General features: G+C 69.0%; 2 protein-coding genes across 2 annotated transcripts in view; one reads left to right on the top strand and one right to left on the bottom strand.

Moving 5' to 3' along the window:
* LOC149121392 (uncharacterized) overlaps positions 1 to 14,011 on the bottom strand; it is a 46,872-nt gene extending 32,861 nt beyond the window's left edge. The window contains 3 exon segments of the mRNA XM_089316295.1: positions 12,695 to 12,817; positions 13,034 to 13,321; positions 13,994 to 14,011. Coding sequence (XP_089172421.1) covers positions 12,695 to 12,817; positions 13,034 to 13,321; positions 13,994 to 14,011 — 429 coding nt within the window.
* PTPRS (protein tyrosine phosphatase receptor type S) overlaps positions 12,839 to 23,872 on the top strand; it is a 61,446-nt gene continuing 50,412 nt past the window's right edge. The window contains exon 1 of the mRNA XM_089316152.1: positions 12,839 to 13,021. The gene's annotated coding sequence lies outside the window, so the exon portion shown is untranslated. The remainder of the gene's footprint in view (positions 13,022 to 23,872) is intronic.

The raw sequence follows: 23,872 nt of genomic DNA, 5'->3' as shown, positions 1-23,872 counted from the left end.
GTTTGGCCGGCAGAGTGGCAGAGAGAGGGAGCGAGTCCCATCCGTGGTCACTCACTGGGCCCCTCCGCGGGGCCAGGTGGGAGGTGGAGTGGCCAGGACTTGGGCCCATGGGGGATACGGTGGTGGCAGGCCCTCGGCGGGCGGCCTGACGCACAAACACCTGTGGCCTCCCCTCAGCACGGGCGCCCGGGGCTCAGCCTGGATGGGGGAGCACGGAGGCCCCCAGGGTGGGAGTCTGGGCTGGGGGCGGGCCCCGGCGCCACCCACCTCTTCCCCCGGGACCAGCAGGTGCGTTCCCGATACACCCAGACTCCTCCCACCTAGAGCGGCCCGCGGAGGGGGCTGCAGGCGGATTGCGGGGCAGCTCCGGCCCTGGGGCCTCCCGCATGGGGGTGTCAGAGCCTGGAGAATGGACGCCCCGGGCGCTCCTGGGGTCCCTGTCTGGCAGTGACTGGCGTTGGGGTTTATTGAGTGACAGCTACAGGATCTGTCGGGTGGATCGGGTGCTGAGAGGCAGTGTCTGACCTGTTAGTGGTGTGGCTGGGAGGGAGCGCCGGCCGCTTTCTCTGGGCGCCCTGGGAGTCTTCCCCCTCCCCTGCCTTCCCCTCTCCCCTCCTCCCCCTCCCTCTTTCTCTTCTTTCTTCGTTTCCTTTGTAGTATTAACTTTATTTGAAAGGCAGAGAGGGAGAGAGAGAGAGAGAGAGAGAGAGATCTTACATCGGCTGGGTCACTCCTCAAATGACTGCAACAGCCAGGCGCTCCATCCGGGTCTCCCATGCAGGTGCAGGGGCCCAAGGACTCGGGCCGTCCTCCACTGCTTTCCCAGGCCATAGCAGAGCTGGATCGGAAGTGGAGCGGCCGGGACTTGAACCAGCACCCATATGGGATGCTGGCACTGCAGGTGGTGGCTTTACCCACTATACCACAGCGCCAGCCCTATAAATGCATTTAAAAAAAAAAAAGAATAGAGAAGTCGATTTTGGCAAGGGTCCTCCGTGGCATCCCGTGCACCTGTGTTTCAGTTGGGGAAACTGAGGCCAGAGAGAGCCCCTCCCGCCCTCAGCCAGACACCATGGGGGCAGGGGAGTGGCTGGGACGTTCTTGGAGCTTGGGGTCTGACCCCAGCACAGGGAAGGGAAACCGAGGGCCCCCGGCCCTGCGCTCCCACCAGGCTCCTCCTCATGCCGTCCGTCCATCCGTAGGTCCGTCCTGACCCCGGCCGAGCCCCCAGCTTCCCTGCACAGCCGGGTCCTCCCGCCCCACTGCGCCGCCCGACGCAGCGCACGCAGCTTACACAGGAGGCAGGCGTGGCAGTGGCCCTGCCCTGGCACACGCACCATCACCCCAGCTCGCGTGTGCTCGTGTGCATCCGGCCGGGCATGAACTCACACACGCTCGGGCACACACGTGTACGCACGACACGTATGTGCGTGTGCATGGTGCGTAAGCACACACTCGGGCCCCAGCGGGAGCGCACGGCCGCCGCCCTCACGCCCACACCTGCTGGCCCTCCAGGCCTGGCGGGCGGCCCCCCCTTCTCTCTCCTTCCCCCTCCCGCGCTCCCTCCCTCCCCCGGAGCCATTTAAACGATTACAAAGATGCTATTTTTATCTGGAGGAAAATTCAATTATAGGCATCGACCTTTAAGATTTCTTTCCGGGCTCACGTGTCGCCGGCCTGGGGTGCGAGCGGCTTGCGCGAGCGTTCTCAGAAGAGAAACTTCGCCAGCGCAGCAGCCGCAGGGTGGGGGGCGGGGGGCCAAGGTGGGGGCTGGGGGCTCCGGGGGCGTCAGGACCCTGGCACACGCCCCTCAGGGCACAGGAGCACTGGTCCCCTGGCGGGGGGCGTGGTCAAGGCACCCGTCTCCCCTTCAGTTTTCTCTTTCCTGGGTAATTTCTGGCCACCGCGGGGGGCTTCATCCAGGACTTGGGCTTCCGTTCCCCAGGCAGCCCTCCGAGGGGCAGTGACACCGGCAGTCCCTGCTCCCGGCGCGGACGAAGCTCTCTTCTCAGGAGCTGGCTCTGCTGAGAACAGCGAGTGGGACCCCAGCTGCCACTCCGGGGAGAAAGCAAGCGACAGACTGGGGAGGTGGCCAGGGTGGCCTCCATGACAAGCGGCATTTGAGTGGAGGCTGAGGGCAGTGGGAGGGAGTGGGAGACTATGTGACGTCGTGTGCAAAGGCCCTGGGGCAGGACTGAGTTCGGTGCATGGGAGGGACACGGAGGAGTAGAGGGAGGAGGAGGGCTGGGCGCGTGGGGCCTGTGGGCCACAGGACAGGGCCTCGGACCCCAAGGGAGGTAGGAGGCACAGGGGACAGGCTCCGGCTCCAGGGCGCCCGCTGGTGGCCGCTACAGGGAGGACAGGGCCCTGGACCCTGAGGGAGGTGGGAGTCGCGAGGGACAGGCCCCCGCTCCGCTTCTCCAGGGCGCCCACTGGTGGCCCCTGCAGGAGGACAGGCTGTGGGGCCGCCAGGCTGGCAGGAATGGACCAGCGAATCTTCCAAGGGACAGAAACAGGCCGATTGGGTGTGGACGCTGAAGGCAGAGCCGCTGGCTTCTCCCAGGCGCTGATCGTGGGAGCGAGGGTGGCCCCGGGGAGGACGCTCTGCCCCAGGAGGGTGGGGGCAGGGCAGGGGCTGGGCCGGAGGTGCTGAAGGAGGGGGAGGGGAGAGAGAGGGCCTGGGGCGCCCCATCGGAGGAGGAGAGAGATTTCGAGAGGTGAGAGACGCGCGATGGGGCGCTCTACCTGCAGGCCCGCCGGCCCTCACCTGAGACCCCAGGTGGTGCTCAGCTTTGCCTCCTCCGTCTCCCCGCCCTGGGGCCCAGCTCGGCCCTGCCCGGCCCCAGGGCGAGGTTGGGGAGCCCCGAGCACCAGCGACGCCCCTGGCGGACGGGAACCGGTCCTGCTTCTGCAGCCATCCTGGGCGGTGCACGGCCCGGGGCAGAAGGGGAGGCGGCGGGAGCTCTGGCCCTCACTCGCGGCCCCTCTCCTGGACTCGGCCTCCCCAGCTGTGGAGCGAGACGTCCACTCCAGCGCGGCCCCCAGGTGGCGCCAGGGGGGTCACCGCCGGCCCTCACGGGGCAGTGTTGGGAGGCAGGGCGCCCCCTCCCGGCCGCCCGGGAAATGGCAGCAGGTGCGCGGCTCGCGGGTCCCGGGGCCTGGTCTCCGTTTCTCCACGGGTGTCTGGAACTCTCTAGAACCGGCCCCGGGGGGCCCTCGGCGAGGCCCTCGGGAAGCGGCTCTGCAGATGGAGTGCGCACGACAGTTGGGTCTGGGGGCGGGGGTTGTGCGATTGTTTTTGTCATCAGTCCTGCCTCCCACAGAGGAGAGAGCCGAGCCCCGGCTGAGCCCAGGGGCTCGGACCCGTCCTGCCAGCGGCCTCCTGAGCCAGGCTCCACGCCAGCCTGGCTTCGCGCCGTTGTCATGGCAACCGGCTCCTTCGGATGCTAATTAAGCCGAACTGGCGACACTTCCCACCCTGGACCGCCCCTCCCCTGGGAGGGAAGCCCCCCTGGGAGGGCCCTCCACGCCAGGTGTGCCGGGAGCAGCGTGGCTGTGGCCGGGGGACTCAGGTTACGTCACTTGTTCTGAGGCTGGGTCTGGGGGGGGGGGCGGGGAGGGGAGAGGGAGGAGGGGAGGGGTGAGCTCAGAGATTGCAAATGCCGAGCCAGGCTCTGCTCAGCCCACACTCACAGATTTCGTCTTTGTTGGATAGGCCAGGGCTGAACACAGCATCCGAGTCGGGGCAGGGCTTAGGTGGTGCTGACCTGGTGCCAAGCATTCAGCATCGGCGCACGGCCACCTCCTCCCAGCAGCCCTCCGGGCTGGGTCTCGCCGGCTCCCTTCTGTGCAGCCCGGAAAGGCAAGGCCGGCTGCCTCGGGCCACACGGGGCCAGCAGCCACGCTGGGATCTGCGCCGTGCTGCGAAACCTCTCCCCGACCCCGGGCCCCGTCGCCCAGCCCTCTGCCGTCCCCAGGGTCCCCTTGCACACGTGAGCCCCGGGTGCAGTTTGCCGCCCCTGGTGCGCCCGGCTCTGCGCTCAGCCGCTGGGCTCCACGGCTCGGGTGTGCGAGGTTCCTGCCTGTCACGCCGCCGCGTGGCGTCCACACAGAACAGGAATGCACCTGGTTTTTAAACTGGTGGTGAAATCTGGCCCCTACGACCCCCGCCGCCCGAGGTCTCCAGTGCCTTCTCAGCCGCCCCCCCCCCCACGCGGGCCCCTCGGGTGCTCAGCCCAGCACCCCCATCCTGTCTTTGGATTTTTTTTGTAATTTGCAACGCAGCGTAAGGGGAAGGGGAATCTTCCATCCACTGGGTCACCCCCCAAATGCCCACAATGGCCAGGGCTGGGCCGGGCCAAAGCCAGGAGCCAGGCGCGCCATCCGGGGCTCCCCCGCGGGCGCAGGGACCCAGGGACTTGGGCATCAACGCCGCCTCCCCAGGCCATCAGCAGGGCGCCGGATGGGAAGTGGAGCGGCCAGGCCTGGGACGGGTCCCCAGAATAGGGTCTCTGCGGCGCCTTGGCTCCACCGCCGTGCCTGTGCCCCTCCCGCGCGTCCCACAGCCGGCCTGGCCCCCCCTGCCCCAGCCATGGCCCGGTCAGAGGCGCTGGGGACCTGCGCTGGGTGTGTGGGGTGGGGAGGGGTCCTGACCCCAGACTCAGTGGATAGAATGTGGCCAACTCGGCCTCCCGCGCCCCTCCCCCACCCCCGCCCCATCCAACCCGCGAAGGCAGAGGCGGGGGTCCTGATGTGCGTGGGGCAGGGGCTGTGGGGAGGTGGGGGCAGGGGTCGAGCGCTGGGTTCCAGTCCTGGCTGCCCCACCTCCCATCCAGCTCCCTGCTGATGCTGTCGTGGGCGCTCGGGGAGTGAACCCGCGGATGGCAGCTCTCTTTCCCTCCCTCCCACTCTCACTCCCCCTCTCTCCTTCTCTCTCTGTCTCCCTCCCTTTGTCCCTCCCTTCGTCCTTCCCTCTCCCTCTCTCTCCGTCTCTGTCTCCCCCTCCCTCCCCCTCCCTCTCTCTCCCTCCCTCTCTCTCTCTCCCTCCCTCCCCCTCCCTCTCTCTCCCTCCCTCTCTCTCCCCCTCCCTCCCCCCTCCCTCTCTCTCCCTTCCTCTCTCTCCCTCTCTCTCCCTCCCTCTCTCTCTCCCTCCCTCCCCCTCTCTCCCTCCCTCCCTCTCTCTCTTCCTCTCTCTCTCTCTCCCTCCCTCCCCCCTCTCTCCCTCCCTCTCTCTCTCTCCCTCCCTCTCTTTTCCCTCTCTCTCCCTCTCTCCCTCTCTCTCCCTCTCTCCCTCTCTCCCTCTCTCCCTCCCTCCCTCTCTCCCTCTCTCTCCCTCTCTCCCTCCCTCCCCCCTCTCTCCCTCCCTCTCTCCCTCCCCCCCCCCCCCCCCCCCCGTCTCTGGACTGCAGAGTTTTCCCACCACTCCCGTTGCCCCGTGAACCGTCCGCAGACTCCTGGGGAGCCCGGTGGTTGGCAGACAGGAAGCCGAGGCCCCGCGGGAGGCTGTGGACGCCGTGTCCCCCCCATGTGTCCCCTGGGAGCCGAGGCCAGCGCCGCCCCCGCGGCCCTCACCCCGCCCTGGCCGCGCGCCAGCCCCTCCCCCGCGGCCCGGCCCGCAGCTGCGGCTCAAGTTTGCCCGTGGGGGACCGGAAGCGTCGGTCTTGGCACGCGAGCCTCCAGCCTCGTCTCCTTGAAAGGGCGCTCGTCCTCGCCCGGACAACGCCGAGGCGCCGCTTCCTTTTCTTGGCTCTTCCGCCCTGACCCGCAGCCGGCGGCTGAGTCCGACGCGTTCTCCCTGTCCGGAGCTGTGGTCGCGTGGCCACGAGCAGGGGCTGCGTTCAGAGCCCCGCAGAGACGCGCAGGGGTCTCCCCACCTCATTCTCCCTGTGCTGCTCGCAAGCAGGTATTGAGCGCCTACTGTGTGCCCAGTACCGTCCAGGCTACCGCAGCACGCGAGCATGAACGAAGCAGAGACCGAAGCAGAGACGTCCCGCGCACGGGGACAAGAAGGGGCGGGGTTCACCCGGCTTCCTGCGCGCCGGCCGCCTGCCTGTCCGCTCCCAGGTGCACCGTGCGCCTTCCTGCCACGGGGCCTTTGCACACGCGGCTCCCTCTGCTAGCAGGGTCCGCCCCCGCTGGGCCCCGGGAGGGAGGGGAAGACGACGCCGGGGAGCCCAGGGTCTCCTGGGCAGGGCTAGGCTTGGGGCACACGAGGAACGGGGGCGAGAGCAGAATGGCTGGGTGCCCACCGTCTGCTAGGCCCAGCCCTGAGCTGGTGCCGGGGCCACAGAGGGAGAAACAGCTCAAAGGGACAACGTGACTTCTCCCACCACTGGCACGGTGGCTCCAACCCAGGCTCTCATCCGTTCTGCCAAATTCTGGCCCTCAGGGTAGAAGACGGAGGGCTGCCTGGAGGAGGAGGCATTCTCAGGTGGCCTCCAAAGGGAAAGGACAAGGCCAAGAGGGCCCAGCAGGGAGTGAGGGTGCCATCACCAGAGGTGTGCAAGCCCTCGTGTGCCTGGGGAGAGGGCCTCCTACTCCAAGAAGCCCACCGGCCAGGCCAGCCCCTGCCCTTCCGAGAGCCTTGGAGTAGAGGGCAGCAGGGCCCCCAGCCCGAGCCCCGGGGTCCCTCTTGGCCTCTCTGTGTCTCTCCTGTGAAACGGGGCTGTACCAGCCTGGAGCTCCAGGACTGCGAGGTGGCAGGGGCCCGTGGGGGAGCCCCTGGGACAGGCCGTGCACTCGGGCTGCCTTCGGCCCGGGAGCTCTGGGCGTGCCTGGGGTCTCGGTCTGGCACACGCTGGGAGGGGCCTGGCTCCTGCGCCCTGAGTCTCCCGGGCACTCAGCACCTGAGGCAGCGACAGGCGGTCCCAGGAGGCTCAGCCGCGGCCACAGCCCCTGACTGCTGCATGCCGGGAAGTCACATTGTGGTTGGGCAGCGGCCGCCAGGCGCCCCTCCCTTAGGGCCCCAGAGGCCTGCAGGGGGTCACTCGCCCTCCTGCTTTGTCCCCTGCATGGGCGTGGCCAGTTACCCCTTGCTCGGCCCCCTCCCAGCCGGGTCCCCTCTGCCCTGGCTGCTCACCTAGCCTGCCCTCCGCACGGCCAGCAGAGGGCGCCCGTGAGCTCCTGAGCCAGACCAGCGCGCCGGACCCGTGCCCACGCGGCTGAGGGTCGAGCCCCCGGTGCCCCCCACCGCCCCCAGAGCCCCGTCCACTGCGCCCGGCCGGCTCGCGCTGCCCCAGCCCCAGTCCCGGCCACCTTGCTGTCCAGGGCACCTCGGGCCGTGCGCTCTGCCTGCCCCGGCTTCAGGCTCCTGTCCCAACGGCCGGGTCGCGCCCTCCCCGCTTCCCCTCTGCCTGTTTCGCGCCGTCTTTGCTGTTACGAAATCAGCCCCGCCGGGGGCCGGGGGCCGGGGGCCGGGACCGGGACCCTGGCCTCTTCTGTCCGCCCGGAACAGAGCCCGGCGCATGCCCGTCAGGTGCGTGGATGGGGACGTGGGCGGCACGTGGGCAGGACCGCCCGTCTCCCAGCCTCGGCGTGCCTGCCTGCAGACCAGGCACGGGAGCGGCCTTGCCCGGCGCGGCCGGCCCCCGGCTGCAGGGGGCACTGTCAGCCCGCGGCGCGGCGCTGTCCTGTCCTGTCCCAGCAGCCCCCAGCCTCCCGGCCATGACGGGCACTCCCCCGCGGCGGCCCCGCGTGCCAGCGCAGGGAGCTGGTAACTGGGACAGCCTGCGAGTGGATTTATTTAGCACTTCCCGTTTTATCCTGTGCGACAGCTCCAGTGCCTCATGGTCTCAGCCTGCCCTCCGGTGAAGGTTGTGTGCCCAAGCTACAGATTGGTAAACTGAGGCAAAGCATCTCGGGCCGCTGTGTGGTGTGGAGGAGGGCTGTGAGTCTGCTGCACCCCGACGCGGTTGGGGGAGCCCTACCTGGCAGCTTTCCCCTGCGTCCAACTCCGAGTCAGCCCTCGGCCTCTCGCCACCTGCCCAGGGGGTCTCTAGGACTCCCTCTGCCCCCTCCTCAATTGTGCTGCAGTCGGTTCCCAGGATGCATCTGGGCAGAGCATGCAAATGAAGCGAGTTAGCCCCTTCCAGGCACAGCAGGGTTCCCCTCCCCCACATAAAGTGGCAGAGGTGGGCACAGCTGGCACCGTGCTGGGGCGGGGCGCTGGGCAAGGGCATGGCCTCCATGGGGCGGGGTGGGCCTTGCTCCCCGGGAGCCTCGGTGTTCACATCTGTAGGATGGGTTTGGAGAGGGCCTGTGCCGCCTCCGTGCTCCTTGCTGAAGCCCTGGCACTGGCTACGTAGCATCGTATCTTCGCCACTTGATTTTCGGAGCCCGTGGGCAAGTGAGCAGCTCAGACGTCGGGTGGATGAGCTGGGAGGTTACAGGGGAGAAGCAGGAGGGAGACCCGGGGTCCCCGGGGTCCACAGCCCCAGGGGAGTGGTGGGAGTTGGGCCGAGGCCGCCGCCGCAGCCTCCAGCCAGGCCTGGCGCCCTCGGCTCTCCCCGGGCACCGGGTGCAGGGAAGGCTGTGGAGCGGGTCCTGGGCTCACCGGCACCTGCCTGACGCCATGCCCTGGAAAGCGACTTGGGTCACGGGCAGCTCCGGCTCCTTGCGCGTTGTTGCGCTGTGTGTGGAACTTAAGGCTGACTCACGTGTCCGAGTGTGGGATGCAGCAGGGTGTGGGGTTCGAGTCCCGCCTTTGATTCTGGCACAGCCCCCGGCCGATGCACCCTGGGAGGCCGCAGTGATGGCCCACGTGCTGGGGCCCTGCACCCACAGGGGGGTGGGGATGGCGCTCTGGCTGCTGGCTTCCTCCTGGCCCGCCCCGGCTGCTGTGGGCGCTGGGAGACAGACCAGCTTGTGGGAGATTCTCTGTATTCCTCTCTCTCTGGAAGACCCTGGCAGGCTGTGGTGACCGCCCAAGTAGCTGGTTCCTGCGCCCATGTGGGGGCTGGGGTTGAGCTCCGGGCTTCTCTCTCTCTCTTCCAAATGAAATGAAAATACACACATAAAATGTTTTCGAATCTTTAATGCAAAAAGCAGTGCTCTTGCTTTGGTCACTGAGCAGTTTCCTGGAGACCCTTCCCCAGGGGTCTCTACCCCCGCCCCCGTGGGCATCACCCGCTCTACCCCCTGTGGGTGTGCACCTGCTCCACCTCCCCCCGTGGGCGTCACCCACTCTATCCCCCCCGTGGGCGTCACCTGCAGGCATTGGGGAGGGAACCAGCGGATGGTAGGCCCCCCTCCAAGTAAATAAAATATTTGGAAGAGACGATTCTTTCTGAGTTGACAACTTGGTGACAAGGAGTTGACCAGAAATGTGGGGGTTCACCCTGGGCTCTCGGCTCCGTCCCGCAGCCTGTGCGCCGACCCTGACACCAGCACCACATTACCCAGAGCACCAGAGCTTTGCAGTGAGTTCTAGAACCACAGAATGAGGGTCCTCCAGCTACGTTCTCTCTTAAAAAATGTATTTAATTGAGAGGCAGAGTTACAGAGGGAGAGACAGAGAGAGAGGTCTTCCATCCACTGGTTCACTCCCTAAATGGCCACAACAGCCAGGGCTGGCCTGATCAAAAGCCAGGTGCTCCATCCGGGTCTCCCACATGGGGATGCAGGGGCCCAAGGACTTGGACCATTTTCCACTGCTTTCCTAGCCCACAGCAGAGAGCTGGATCAGAAGTGGAGCAGCCGGGTCTCGAACTAGAGCCCGTATGGGATGGCGGCGCTGCAGGTGTAGGGTTATTCTACTGCCCCCACAGCGCCAGCCCTTATGTTCTCTTTCAAGATTGTGGGAGTCCCCCGATTCTAAAATCACCTGTCAGTTTCTCCAAGAAGCCAGCTGGGACTTCGGGAGGGGTGGGGTTGAACCTGTCAGTCAGCTTGCGGAGTTGGTTACCTTGACAACACTTCTGATCCATGAACGTGGGATACCCTGATGACCTCGGTCTTGCTTGATTCCTCCCAACAATGCTTCACTGTTTTTATGGAATACTCAAAAAGCCTTTTCATGAATACTTGTTTTGATCAGTTGTAAATGGAATGGTTTCCTAAATTTCACTTTGTTCCTCTCCACTGCATGGGAATGCAATGGACGTCTGCACGTTGATCTGCATCACAGCACTGCTGAATCATTGGTTTCTAGTTTTAACAGTTTGTTAAATGATTTATGTATTTGAAAGGCAGAGGTGTGTGGGGGGGGGGGAGATGTCTTCCACCCACTGGTTCACTCCTCAATTGGCCACAACGGCCGGAGCTGGGCCAGTCTGAAGCTGGGAGCCAGGAGCCAGGAGCCAGGAGCTTCCTCCAGGTCTCCCACACGGTGCAGGGGCCCCAGCACTTGGGCCATCTTCCACTGCTTTCCCAGGCCACAGCAGGGGGCTGGATCGGAAGTGGAGCAGCCGGGACTTGAACCGGTGCCCATGTGGGACGCTGGCACCGCAGGCGGTTTCTTTCCCCGCTCCGCCATGGTGCCGGCTCCTGGCTTTAGCAGTTTCCTAGTGAAGTCCTGGTGTTTTCTGTCGGCAGAACGCTGCCAGGTGCCTGGAGACAGGTGAACTCCTTTCTTGCCCCGAGGATGCCGTGGCTCACCCACCTCTGCCCCAGCCGCCCACCCGTGGTCCACGGCCGAGCAACAGGAGCCACCCTGATCCCCGCCCTTTAGCCCCATGCCAACAGCCACCACCGATGCCCACCTGCCCCACTGCTCCTTGGCATCCAAAGTTAATTTGCAGAGGGAGAGGGAGGGAGAGGGAGAGAGAGGAGGGTGAGGAGAAAAAAAGAGGGAGCGATGCACAGGGTGGTGGAGCCCAGGGTGGCAAGGCTGGGGGAGTTTGAGCCCCGGCCCCCGCAATCCAGGTCTGGATTCTTGCAGGGCCCAGTACACAGTCCAGTTGGCTCGTGGCTGCTCCGGCGTCGTCCCAACACCGCCAGCCAGGTCCTAGCTTCTGGGAGACACTGGGGCAGGTGCCCGGCTGCTGGGGAGAGAGGAGGGTGCGGGAGAGTGAGGGGAGCTGCCCCCGCCCCCAGCCCCCCTGTAGGCGATGGAACCCCCCCCCCCCGGGCTTCTCCCCTGCGCAGCGTGCTGGGCGCCAGGGCTGGCAGCCCAGAGCGAGCGCGAGCATGGAAGCCGGGCTCCGCGGAGACGCCCTGGGGACAGCGCCCCCCCCCCTTCTCTGCAGGCTGCAGCCTGCAGGCCCCTGGGTCCTGGCCCGTCCTGGGGCTGCCAGCGCGGGACTAGAGTGTCCCTCCCTGCTGTCTCGGTTTTTATGGTCCTCGTTTGTGTCTGCTCCGGGGAGCTTGGTTTTTCCAGTAGTTTCGTCCTGAGCTTGAACTTGGTGCCAGGTGGTTGACAGGAAGTAACTCTCCCAGGAGCTCTAAGGCACAGTTTATCATCCCCATGGGCAGACAGGCAGACTGAGGCCGAGCCAGAGTGGGGAGACGGGCCAGCCGCCTCGGAGGATCGTGACCTGGCGGGGAAAGGCGGCCTCGGGCGAGCACTCTGTCGAGGTGGTGGGGGCCGCATCCTGGGCAGAGGCACAGCCGAGCGAAGGCCCTGGAGCGGGGCGGGGCGGGGCTTGGTGTGGGAGCAGCATGGGGGGGAGGGGGGAGGGGCCGGGTGTGCAGGGCCTGGTGGGCCTTGGGGAGGACAGGGTCTTGTCACCCCCGCAGCACTGACGCTGACACACACGGGGACGTCCAGGCACATCCGGCCTCCACTCCCTGTTGGCTTTTCTCTCTCACAAGAGCTCCTGGAAGTGGAGTGGTTGGTCCCCTGCAAGGCGTGAGCACCTACTGCATACGGGGCTGCATACCTACTGCATACCGGGCTCACCAGCATGAGTGCCCAGACCACGCTGGAGCCTCCGGATGCGGCTGTGGCTCCAATGCTCGGACAGGAAAACCGAGGCCGCGACTTAGCAGGCCGGGTCACCGAGCCGGGCAGGAGGACGAGGGGGACGCGCGCCTGGCCGCCGGGAACTCCGGGCTTAATTTAGGCTCCTTGTTCAATTATTCATCGCCGCGCGCTCCTCTCCTGGTTACGACTTCCGCCGCCTCTTCTGCTCCCGGGGTTAACGCTTCTGAGACGCATCCTTGGCCCGCAGTGAATGAATCAACGAGTTCAAGGGGAAAAACAGAAACGCAACCCCAAGTCCCAGAGTTGACGCCGTCTGTGCGCGTGGGCCGAGAGAGACCCGCAGAGGGAAACCCGTGCCCCGTGCCGCAGGTGCCTGTGCGGCGTCGGGGTGGAGGGCGACCCGCGGAGAGCGTCGTGCTCGCTCGGCAGGGGTCACCCCTTCAGTGGCCCGCCGGTCCCAGCAGTGCGCGGAGCCCCCGAGCCCCCAGGGAACTCGGGTGGATGGGACGCGCGGGAGAGCTGGGGTGGCCGTCGCCACACAGGCATTAGGACATTCTGAGCGGACGAACGCCAGGGCCAGGGCCAGGGCTCGCCTCGGCTGCAGCTCTGAGACCAAGGGCGAGGCGGGGGCTGGGGGGCAGGGGGCGAGCTTGCAGGAGCGAGGCTGCGTTTCAGCCAAACGCACCGGGGAGCCACGGCCGACCTCAGAGCCCGAATGGCAAAGCGCCACGGCCTCTGCGCCAAGCGCCCCCAGGGAGCCCCTCGCGCCGAAGCCGCCACCCACGTGTCCCACGAAGCCCCGCGCCCCACGTGCTCCCGCAGCCCTTTAAATACCCACCCGGGGATCACGTGCGCCTCCCCGCGCCGCTTCATTGGCCGGGGGGCGTGGCGGCATAGCGGCGGCGCGGTGACGCGCGCGGCCCGGCCCCGCCCCGACTCCGCCCCCCGGCGGCGGCGCTGGCGGAAGGGATGACGTCACCGGCTGGGGGGGCTCGCGAGCCGGCGCGAGGGGAGCGCGAGCCGCAGTGAGTGTCCTCGCGCCGCCCGCCCGGCAGCCCGGCCGGCGCGCGCACGCCGCGAGCCGCTGGCGCTCGGGTCCCATGCAGCGGCCGGGATGTGAGGCGGGGCAGAGCCGGGGAGCCCCGCGCAGCCAGCCTCCAGGTACAGGCGAACCCCCCGCCCCCGTTCCTGCGTCCCAGCGGCGGCCCCCGGAATGCGGGCAGCAGGGCTCGGCGAGGGGCCCGGGGGCGGCGGAGTGGGCAGCGCGCCGCCTTTGTGCCGGGGAAGCCCGCACGGCCATTGTGCGCGGCGGGTGCTCCGCGGCAGCCGCCGCGCCGCCCCGAACAATGCGCCCGCGGCGCGGGGCGCGCGCCGGGCGGGGCTGGGGGCTGCGCCCGCGGCGTGGGAGAGGGTCCGACCGGCCTGGAAGCTGCCCAGCGCCGCCGGCTGCACCACCCCGGGCTGCGGGCGGGGCGAGGCGCGCAGCCGAGGGGCCCCGGGCGCCTCCCGAAGGCAGGGGGCGCTGTGCGGGGTGGGGGGTGGGGTGGGCGACGCGGGCGCCCCGGAGTGGAGAGGAGCCCGGGACGGGCGGCGCGGGGACGGGCGGCGCGGGGCCGGGGGAGGGGCCCCTGCGCGCCCCCCGAGCTCCGCTCCCCTGGAGAGCCCCGCTTCTGCGCTGTCCCTGGCGCCCTCCGGACCCTGCGGCTCCCTGGCAGGGGGCTGGGGGCCGCTCCTCCAGCGCCCGAGCCTCGCCCCGCCCTGCTGCGGCCGGAGCCCCCGCTCCAACCTCCCCCGGGCGGGGCGAGCCTAGGCCCCCAACCCCTGGGACTGGGGCGGACGGGCGTGCGCGCCGGGGTGCCCGTGGGGATCCTGGGAGGGGGAAGCCGCCCCTGGCGCCGTCGGTCCCACGGGCTCCGCTTGCCAGGGGGAGCCCCCTTGGGGGTCTTGGGGAGGGGGGAGGTGCGGTGACGTCATCTGGGGGCGGGGCCTTCGGGCTGGGGAGAAGGGGGCGCGGGGCGTGCCTTAGGAAGACCCCAGCCGCCTGCGCCGAGGGTGCGGGGGTTCGGTCAGGCTGCGGCCAAGTTCACTGCTCTTTGCCCGAATCTCCTAAAGGCAGCGGCCCCCTGCCCGTACCCTGGCTGGTATCTCCATCCCCCCCTCGCTCGCATGGTGGGGAATTCCTGCCGCCGCCTCAGAAGCCCCCCAGTCAGGGAACCCCTCTCCTCCCCCGCCTCCGCCCCCCTGGAACTGCATCCGATTTTCAGCCACACCCCCTCCCCCAATCTGGAGTCACCTCCTTCGGGACCCCTCCCCCCAACCTCAGCCACCCCTCCTCCTCCTGCTGCCCCCTGAGGACCGAACCCCCCCTGGGCCTCCTGGGGCGCTGCCCCCTCCCTGGCTCAGCTGGGATTCCCCGCCCCCCCACCCCCTGTCTAGGGAAGTCCCCGGTCCGAGTCAGCCCCCTGGCCGCTAGCGTGGACGCTGCGCTTGGCCACAGGCGGGGGTCCAGGTCCGTCCTGGCTGGGTTGCTGGGGACACCCAGCAGCCAGGACAAAGCCCCAGGTCCCCACGGGTCCCGAGACTGGGTGCCCCTGCTTGTCGCCGGCGGCGCGCACCCGGACAGCGGCGCAGGCATCCTGGCCTCCTCTCCGGGCTCCCCCGTGGCCGCGTCCCTGGGGTCCGGGGGGGTGGTGGAGACCCCTCTTTGTTTCCGGGCCCTCCTTGGCGGCTCCGTGCCGCCTTCTGCCAGCTTGCGCCTCCGTCGTCCCTGCCAGCTGCCGCCGCCGGGGCTCTTATTAATGGCCGAGGGACTGTGGCTGCTGTCATTTGCATAGCTCCCCTCCCCCCCCAGGGTCCCCTGCCTTTGTAGCCCCCTCCCCCTGCCAAGCTCGCCTGCCTCTGCCCCCCCCCCCGCCCCAGTCTTTCTCCTTTCTTTGCCAGCTGATACTTTGGCTGCGGGAGGTGGGCAGCTGGGGGCTTGGGGGGGGACTGCTCCTGCCCCCGAATCCCACAGCCCCTGTGGCTCTGGCCGGAGTCTCCCGCCTGCCCGGTGGGGTTGGGGTGTCTCCACCTCCTGCCTGGCCAAGCCTCCGCTGTTCCTCTCCAGAAAGTGTTGTGGTGGGGCCCCGGCGGCAGGGGCCTGGGGGGCTGGTTCGCCATGACGGTGCACTTCTGCCCGGCCCCCGGCCCCCTCGGGGCCGCCACCTGCCGCCTGCGGCCCCCTGAGAGTCGGTATAATTGGGCTCAGGCAAACAGAACGTCGCGGGAGACCCGGCCTGCGTGCTGAGCCTATACGGCTGTGTTCCCGCCAGCCTGGCCGGTGACATCGGCCCTCCAGGGGTGACCGGCCCCCGCTGCAGTGCCGGCCGGGGGGGGGGGCTGGCCCCGGGGGAGGGGCTCCTCCTGCCCCCGCGGCTCAGCCCTCTGACCTCTGTGTGTGTCGGGGGCGTGGGAACCCAGCTGCCGGCCCGGACGTTGCCTGGAGGACGCTGTTTCTCCCTGGGCACCCACCGGGCGATCCTGTCGCCACTTCCCAGGGCACCTGGGTGTCTCTCGTGTCCGTGGGCCGCAGCTGCCAATACAAGACCTTCTTACCAGCCCTGGGACTCGGGGGCACGGGGGCAGCGACATGGACGTGGCAGTATCTGGGGGGCCCTCGGCCACTCTGCGCCTTCTGCTGCTCTGGCTGGCTCTGTGGCCGGGCCTGGGGGTCCCCACCCAGAGGCCAATGCCCCCCCCGCCCCGTCTTCCCCAGCAAGGGGCAGGACTTGGTTTCCAGCCCGGGTGGCAGAGCTGTGGCTTCATGGCCATGGCCAATGAGGGCCCCGGCCTCGCCTGTGCCCTCTGTACTTCACCACGTGTGAGGTTCGGGCCAAGGGGAGCGTGAGGAGACCCCTAAAAATAAAGGAAATTTCTGCACGGGCGGGTGGTGGCTGCTGAGCCGGGAGCCTGTCCCACTGGCCCGTCAGACTCCGGCCGGCGTGGCCGCTCCGCGTCCAGGTTCACGGCTGCCCTTGCCCTGCCCTTCCTGCCCTGCAGCTACCCAGATCGGGACGAGGACAGAGAGGCAGCCGTGCAGCCCCCGGCAGGGCCCCGCTGGGGGACGCGGGCTGGGGGGCCGTGGGTGCTGCCCCTGGCTTTCTCCCGCGTCCCACCCTTTCCTGGCTCTGGGCGTCCCAGGGGCCAAGGCTCGGGCGCACCTGTTCCTGCCACCGGCAGGTGGCCCTGGGAGCCATGGCTCTCGGCTCCCGGACACACGCCAGGGGTCCAGCCCGGGCTGCTGGGGGTGCTGCCCGCCCTCTCCGCTTCTCCCACCGCGGCCTGTGCCGGCACAGGGGGCTCGCGTGTGCAAAGCCTAGGGGGAGAAAAAACATCCATCAGCCGGCTTACACTTCTGCGGGCGGTGGCAGTGACTCACGGCCGCCGGGCTCCACGCCACCCCCTCCCAGCCCCGGCCGGGCCTGGCGGCCTCCGGGTTCCAAACCCAAGAAGGAGCCCCGTGTCTGTCCGGTGTCCCCGTCCCCTGCCGGGATCTGGGGCACGGGGACCCCCGGAGCCCCCCAGGCCTGAACCACCGAGTCCTCTCCCCAAAGGGCCCGACTGTCGCTGTCTGTCGCCGCGGTGGCCCCGCTGGTCTTGAATGCCGCTGCTTTATTTTGTCGGGAGACCTGGGAACTGAGAATCCCTGTTCTCCTCCCTCCCCGCCTCCCGCGGTGACCTCGCCCCCGACCTTTGACCCTTTGACCTTGGTCTGAGCACAGGCAGTCCGGTGCGCAGCGGGCCCCTGAAGGGGCAGGGAGGCGCCCGCGCATGCGTAATTGAGCGTTGGTGGAAATTCGGGGGTTCCGGGGGCGTGCGGCCGCCGCCTGTGCGTGATTTAATGCCTCCTAATTAACCCCCGTGATTAGCAAATGAGGGGGTGTCGGGGTGATAATAGCTACTCTGGCTTATCCGCCGTCGGTGCCCGCGCCGGGCCCCCTGCTCCTGCTCCCGCGGCCCCGTCGGCGGCATCTTTGCCCGTCGATCCCTCCTCCCCTTAGCGGCATTGCGGTGCCCGGAGAGGGAAACTGAGGCACGGCCGCGTGAGGTCGGGCATGGTCGCCCCAGAGGAGTCCGAACCCCAATCCCGTTCTCATCCTGTTATTTGAAAGGGGGAGAGCGAGGGACGGGGAGAGGCAAGGCCCGCTCACTCCCCAGATGCCCGCAGCCGCCGGGGCTGGGCCAGCCCGAAGCCGGGAGCCAGGGGCTCCATCCGGGGCTCCGCGTGGGCACCAGCAGGAAGCTGGACCGAGGTCCCTCCGTGTGGGGCGTGGGTGTCTGGAGCGGCACCGGTGCCTGCTCTCCACACTCATGGGGGTCTGGCAGCCACTGGCCTGCGGGAGGCCCAGGCTGCTCCGGCTGTGTGACCCTGGGCGGAGTGAGCACCCGCTCTGTGCTCTCGTTTTTCTCTCCGCGTCGTGCCCACCTCGGGAAGCTGCTGGGGGCACCCGGGTGGGGGCTGAGCACGGGCAGGGCACGCCCTCGGGACACAGCATGGACGCCACGGGAGACGCGAGGCTCCCCGCAGCCCCCCGCCTCTCACCAGGGTCCTGCCCGGAGAGAGGCCAGCGTGACTCAGCCCTGCAAACTGGGGCGTTCCCCGCCACTGGCTGGCTAATCGGGGGCGCCCCAGTTCTGCGACGCAGACCGGCGGGAGCTGAGCCGTTGGGGGCCAGGAGGGAGGGGGCGGCTGCGGGGAGGCTCCGGGTGCGTCGGGAACCCCAGGGCCACCCGGGGGGCCAGGTGGGCACCACAGTGGGGTGGGGGAGCCTGAGTTGCAGGCCGGGTGCAAACCTTCACTCCTTCCTTCCGGGGGGGCTGGCTGGAAGCACGTGGCCCGGGACCTCCTCCTGTGGGTCAGGGCCCAGCTCCGTGCCTCATGTGCTGGTCTGTGAAATGGGCACCGGACTCTGGTGGAGACAGGGTGAGGCACGCGGGGACTGACACGAGGGCTGGGGGGGGTGCGTGTCGTGGAAAAGCCGCGCGTGGCTTCCAGTCCTTGTGGGCGTGAGCCTTTCGAATTGGAGTCGGAGTGGAGTTATTGAAATATGCAGGCTGTGGGGGGGCGGCAGGTGCAGCGGTTAAGACGTCGGCCACCCCTGGGGCCCGGCCCGGGCTCACGGCCCTGGGTTCGCTGCCCATGGGCTGGGGAGCCAGCTGGTCTCTGGGTCTCCCTGCGCTGGCGGGAGGTGTGGGAGGAGGGGGCGCCCCCCCCCCCCGTTGTTTTAGAAAACGAGAAATCTGGTCGTTTGTAAAGCTGCCCGATTCTCCGTTCTTTGGCCAGAGTTCCCGCCGCCGCCTCGGGCAGCCCCGCGCCCCGCTCGCCGCACCGCAGCCCGCGGGCCCCCGGCCTCCCTCCCACCTCTAGACGCTCGTGGGGAAGTGGAATTCACAGACGTTTCTTTTGGCGCAAAAACACGAGGCAGCCCACGCGCCGTGTTCGCAGCTCCCTGGAACCCGAATCCGTCCCCTCGCACGCACCTGCGTGGAAAGGCCTTTGCAACAAGAGGAACATCTTCTAGGGCTTCCCCCAAACCGCCCTCCCTCCCTTTCTCTCCCCAAATGCCCCCAGCAGCCAGCGCGTCCCAGCCAGGGTCCGCACCCCTGCACGCCGCGCGCACCCCCACAGCAGGGGGCTGGGAGCCCCTGGTGCCCCGTGACCCCCGCCTTCATCCTCCACCGACGTCAGTCTCCTGACACAGGGCCGTGCCAGGCCGGCGGCTGTCACGGCCAAGGGCGCGCTGCTGGGGCGGGGCGGGACGTGCGCGAGCCCCGCTGACCGCCCCCAGCCCTCCCAGGCCTCGGTTTTCCCATCGGTGAGGAGCCAGGTGCGGGGGAGGGGTTGCGGGACGGTGGCCCCCTCGGCTCCGCACTGGAAGGAAGTGACTCACGCAGGTGCCGCCCCGCCCCCGCCCCCGCCCCCACCACGGCCGGGCTCAGGGCTCAGGGCTCAGGCCGGCCCTGGGGGTGGGGCTGGCGCCCTGGGCGGCAGAGCAAGAGCCGCGCTGGGGCCACGGGGCCACGCACGAGCACGCGGGGCCGTGCGCAAGTCCTGAGCAGTGGCCGTTTATCGGAGCGGGGAGAGACGGCTCTATCGCTGGGTGGCTCCCCAGAGGCCTGCGACCGCCGGGGCTGGGCCGGGGGCGGGCGCACCATCGGGGCAGCCCCGTGGGCGGCGGGGACCCGGGCACTTGAGTGATGACCTCTGCCTCCCGAGGTGCGCATGCGCAGGGAGCTGCCCCCCCCCCCCGCCAAGCCGGAGCCGGGGCTCGAACCCGGGGGCGCTGCTGGCCCCGTGCTGGTCTGGATCTGCTCCTGCTGGGACCCTGCCATGCGCCCCCTCTCTGCACCCACCCCCAGGGCCCCTGCCTCCCGCGCCGGCCCCAGTCACATCCGTGCGCTGCCCCAGCCACATCCACGCGCTGCCCCAGCCACATCCACGCGCTGCCCCAGCCACATCCACGCGCTGCCCCAGCCCCGGCTGCTGTCCTGCGGGCAACTGGGGGTGGGGGTGGGGGGCGTGCCGTGTCGGCTGCCCGCACTGAGCCGCCATGGCCAAGGTGTCCGGCACGAGGAGTGGCTCTGATCTACGGTCTGAGGACGGGTGTCGAGGGGCCAGGGCCCCCCAAAGCAGTCTGTGCGCGCTGCTGTCTTGGGGTGTTGGTGAGGGGTCCAGAGGGGTTGGAGACCCCTCGCCCCAAAAACAGCAGAGGAGTTCCAGAGTTTTTACGCGGTTGCTTCTGAGAGGCAGAGAGAAATGCCCCACCCGGGGGCTCCATCCCGGCTTCGCGCGTGGGCGGCCGGGGCCCGAGGGCCTGAGCTGCCCAGGGTGCACATGCGCGGGGGCGGGGCGGGGCGAACTGCGGAGGTCTCACCTGCCGCCTGGAGTCGGCCTCAGTGCCCAGGGCTGTGAAATGGGAGAGGGGCTGCCCGGCGGGCCTGGGCCAGGGGCCTGCTCCTCCCACGGGACACAGAGCCGCTAGCCACACTCGGCGGGGGAGGGGCGGGAAAACTGAGTCACGGCGGTGCGACGGGGCTGGGGTTGCTCTGCAGGCTGTGCCCAGGGCCTAGACTCCCTGTCCAGTGCTCGCCCCCCCCCCCCCCGTCTCAGGACTGGAAGCAGGACGAGTCCTGGGCGTGGAATGGGCGTGACGTGACAGCCGTCCCGCGGCCACCGCGGGGGGGGGGCTCCGGATGTCCCAGGGCGAGGTGGGGGGCGGGCGCTGGCCGGCCCCTGTGAGTGGGACGCGGGCACAGTGGCCTTGGGGCCCCGCACTGTGCCCCGAGCTCCTGGGCCTGTGACGTCACCTCTCCCGATTCCAAGCCGGCTGTCAGGTCTGGGGGGCCCTGGCACCTCCAGCTGGGCTTGGGGAGTGCAGGCCTCCAGTGGGGTCCTGGCCACCCCCTCCCCCGGCCCACGCTGGAGTGGCAGCCGCTGCTTCTGACCTTGTATCCCCCAGGGAGGTGGGACCCGGACGAGCAGACGGAGGTCTCCCGCGGCCATGGCGTCTGTGCTGGGGCCTCCCCATGTCCCTTCCACTAACAGTCACGCTCTGGTCCTCACCTGGGAACCTGGTGGCCCCTGCAACCGTCTGTGCCATTGTGACCCATGGGACATGTGGGCAGGGTTTCTCCTGGAAATGGCTTTCCTGGGAGGTGGCCCATGCTCCCTTCCTTCCTCCACCTGGAGGCGAGGTGATGGACAGTGCTCAGGCAGCCACGTTGGGCCATGACGCAGGGGGCATGGAGAAGACGAAGATCAGAGATGGAGAGACCCAGGGCCCTGATGACTGGGGGGTGGGCACAGTGGTCCTGGGAGGTGAACCTGGGGCTTCCCTTCTGTGAAGAGCACACGCGCTCCCCCCAGGCCACCTCCCCCGGCTCTGCTGCAGCCGCACCTGCCTCTGCCGGTTCGAGTCCTGCCCTGTCTCAGCGTGGGGGTGCCCCTTGGCCTGTTTCCCCGTGTGTGAGATGGAGGCGTCTCTGGGGAATGCGAGACGCGGGTGCACGGGGCTGGTCATGGAGGCTGTGGCGACTCTGTGACGTGACATCCGTGGCCTTAGACCCCAGAGAAACCATTTTTTTCTGCTTTGCGTTTTCCTGGGGGTGGGGGTTCCGGGGTCTCCCAGGCGCTGGGTGAGGCAGCCCCGACCCCTCTCCGCCCCCAGGAGCTGGGCAGCCCCCGCCTGGGGAGCTCGCTGGGCTGAGGGCTCCCTGTCCGAGCCGGTCAGCAGGGGGCGCCCGTGAGGCTTCCCCAGGCGCTTGGGAGCTGTGAGGGCCTGGCCGGAGTAGGGCCAGGACCCAGCCTGGATGCCGGCAGCAGCCGGGGCTGGGCCAGGCGGGAGCCAGGAGCTCCGTGCGGTGTCCCGTGGGTGCGGGGCCTCGCGCTGGGGCCGCCCCGTCAGAGCAGGGAGCAGGGACGCGACCCCCGCGCCGGGTCCGGGCTGCGTCAGCTCTGGGTGGGCTGGGCCCGGGCCCGGGGTGGGGGCTTCCGGAAGCTCAGGCGCGTGCCCAGGGCAGCCACGAGCTTCAACACCCAGGCCCCCCGCGGTGGTGCCCGTGGGCCCGTGTCGGTCCGTCTGTCCCTGTGTCTCCCCCACCTTATCTCTCTGTACGACCACGCGTGTTAAACCCCGTGAGAAGTGGGGCTCAGTGGAGTCGGGTCACGGCCCCTGGAGGGAGGCTCCGAGAGGGAGCAGGGAGGTGGAACCCAGGCAGGCTTCCTGGAGGAGGCGCGGGGCTTGGAGCCCTGGGGGTTCCCTGGGCAGCAGGGCCGGCGTGGCCAGGGCTTCCCGCCCAGCACGTAGTCGGTGCTCACGGGATGGACCGGGCTGGGCGTGTGGGCCGAGATTCGGATGGTGCCGTGTGGCCTCGTGCTGGCCCCGGCTCCGGCGGGCAGCAGGGTCCTCGGGTCCCCGGCTCCCTGCCCGCGGGAAGCCGACTTCCGATCCAGGGCCTCGGACCCGGTGCTGGGGAGGGGGCAGGTGCGCAGGGACCTCGGCCGAGCTATTCTGGGCCCGGGGCCACAGCTCAGCAAGGTGGTCGAGGCCCGAGGGGGCGTGTCCCCATTTCACTGACGGGTAAACCGAGGTGCGTGGAGCGGAGGGGGCGCTGCGGTCGGTGCCACTGGGGCCCAGGTCCGTCCTGCTCAGACCCCTCCCTCTCCTGACCTTGACCTTCGCCGGGACAGGCAGGAGGTCCAGGCTGCTGCCCCACCGAGCCCTCGGCACCTGCAGGGTGTACGCGCGGCACTGCCCCTCCCCATCACCGTGGGCAGGACACCTGCTCTCCACCCACTCCCGCGTGGCCTCAGCTCTCGTGTGTGAGATGCACACAGCGCAGGGGGCTCGAGGCGACCCCCGCCCGCCAGGAGGGGCGGCTGGCGGCCATCACTCTGTCCCTGGGTTTTAAAGGTTTATTTATTTGCAGGAGAAACAGAGAGGGAGAGAGAGAGAATCTTCCAGCTGTTGGTTCACTCCCCCGGTGGCTGAACCGCCAGGGCTGGGCCGGGGGCTCCATCCGGGTCTCCCATGGGCGCCGGGCCCAGCACTCGGCCCTCACCGCTGCCTCCCAGGGGGCCAGGCCGGAAGTGGAGCGACCGGGACTTGAACCCGCTCCCACAGGCAATGCTGGCTGCAGGTGAGGCCTCACCCACCACGCACCTCCCCCGGCAGCTGGAGGTGGCCCAGGTGCTGGGGCCCCGGCGCCCACGTGGGACCCGGACGGAGCCTCCGGCTTGGTGCTGGCCGAGCTCTGGGCGTTGTGGCCACTTGGGGGGTGACATGGGGGGCTGCAAGGTCTCCCTCTCTCTGACTATGCCTTCCAAACAGATAAAATGCGTCTTTGAAAGTGTTCACTCCTAAGTGCCTGCGGCAGCCCGGGCTGGGCTGGGCCGGAGACAGGGACTCCGAGTGGGCGGCAGGGGCCCAGGCACTGGTGCCTGCCCGCCGGCCTCCCAGGGCGCGCATGCGCAGGGACCTGGCTCCGGCCGCCCGCCCTGCTGTCACTCATCCTTTCCGGATGAAGGGCGGGCGCTGTCCCCTGCCCCGTGCCTGCCGTTCCCGCCAAGTGCGCCTGCGGCTCCTTTTTCAGGGCTGCGTCCTGCTCCACGCGCGCCCACCTGCGTCTTGCTGGGAGCCGCAGCGCTGGTTCCTGCGGGTCCCCGCGCCAGCACGTGTTTATATTGGGGGGCTGAGTGCACGTTTGATCCTCAGTTCCCCTCGCCCTGGGACCCCCGGACAAGCACGTGCCGGCTAGCCGAGCCCCCTGCCCCTGGGCTGCTGTGGGACCCAGGCCCTGGAGAATGGGTTTATGCTGGGGCCGCAACCCCAGCACCTGGGCGGGTGGTGGCGAGGGAGGCAGGCGGGGGCTGGCTCAGGCTCACGGGCGCCCCCCGGCTGCAGTGGGAGGCAGGCGGGGGCCGGCTCAGGCACACAGGTGCCCCCCAGCTGCAGGGGGAGGCAGGCGGGGGCTGGCGCAGGCTCACGGGCGCCCCCCGGCTGCAGTGGGATGTAGGCAGGGCCTGGCTCAGGCTCACGGGCGCCCCCTGGCTGCAGTGGGAGGTAGGCAGGGCCTGGCTCAGGCTCACGGGCGCCCCCTGGCTGCAGCGGGCACCAGGTCAGGAGTTGGGACGGGACGGACGGCTGCGCCCCTGGGGTCAAGCGTGTGGTTTTGGGGGCGGGGCCGCCGGTGTAGCTGCACCTTGTTCTGGGGGCCGACAGCGTGTAGCTCAGGCTGTGTCCAGGGTCCCCTCGGAGCACCTGCCACCTCCTCTCGGGGTCCTGGTCCCGTCCCCCTCCTGCCCCTCCGTGTCCCCCACTCACAGAGAGGAAGGAACGGGAGGAGGGAGTGACATTGTATACACACGAGCGTCTAGAAGTCAGCGCAGGACCCAGGCCAAGCGCCTCGCGCTCGGCCGGGCATTGTGGGTAATTCCTGGCTCGTTACCATGCAGGCCAGAGCGGCTGGCAGGGC

The sequence above is a fragment of the Oryctolagus cuniculus genome, chromosome 16 (assembly GCF_051225735.1).
Source record: "Oryctolagus cuniculus isolate XC-2025 breed Fujian yellow rabbit chromosome 16, ASM5122573v1, whole genome shotgun sequence".
NCBI classification, from domain to species: Eukaryota; Metazoa; Chordata; class Mammalia; order Lagomorpha; family Leporidae; genus Oryctolagus; species Oryctolagus cuniculus.
This window is presented reverse-complemented; position numbering and strand designations above follow the sequence as displayed.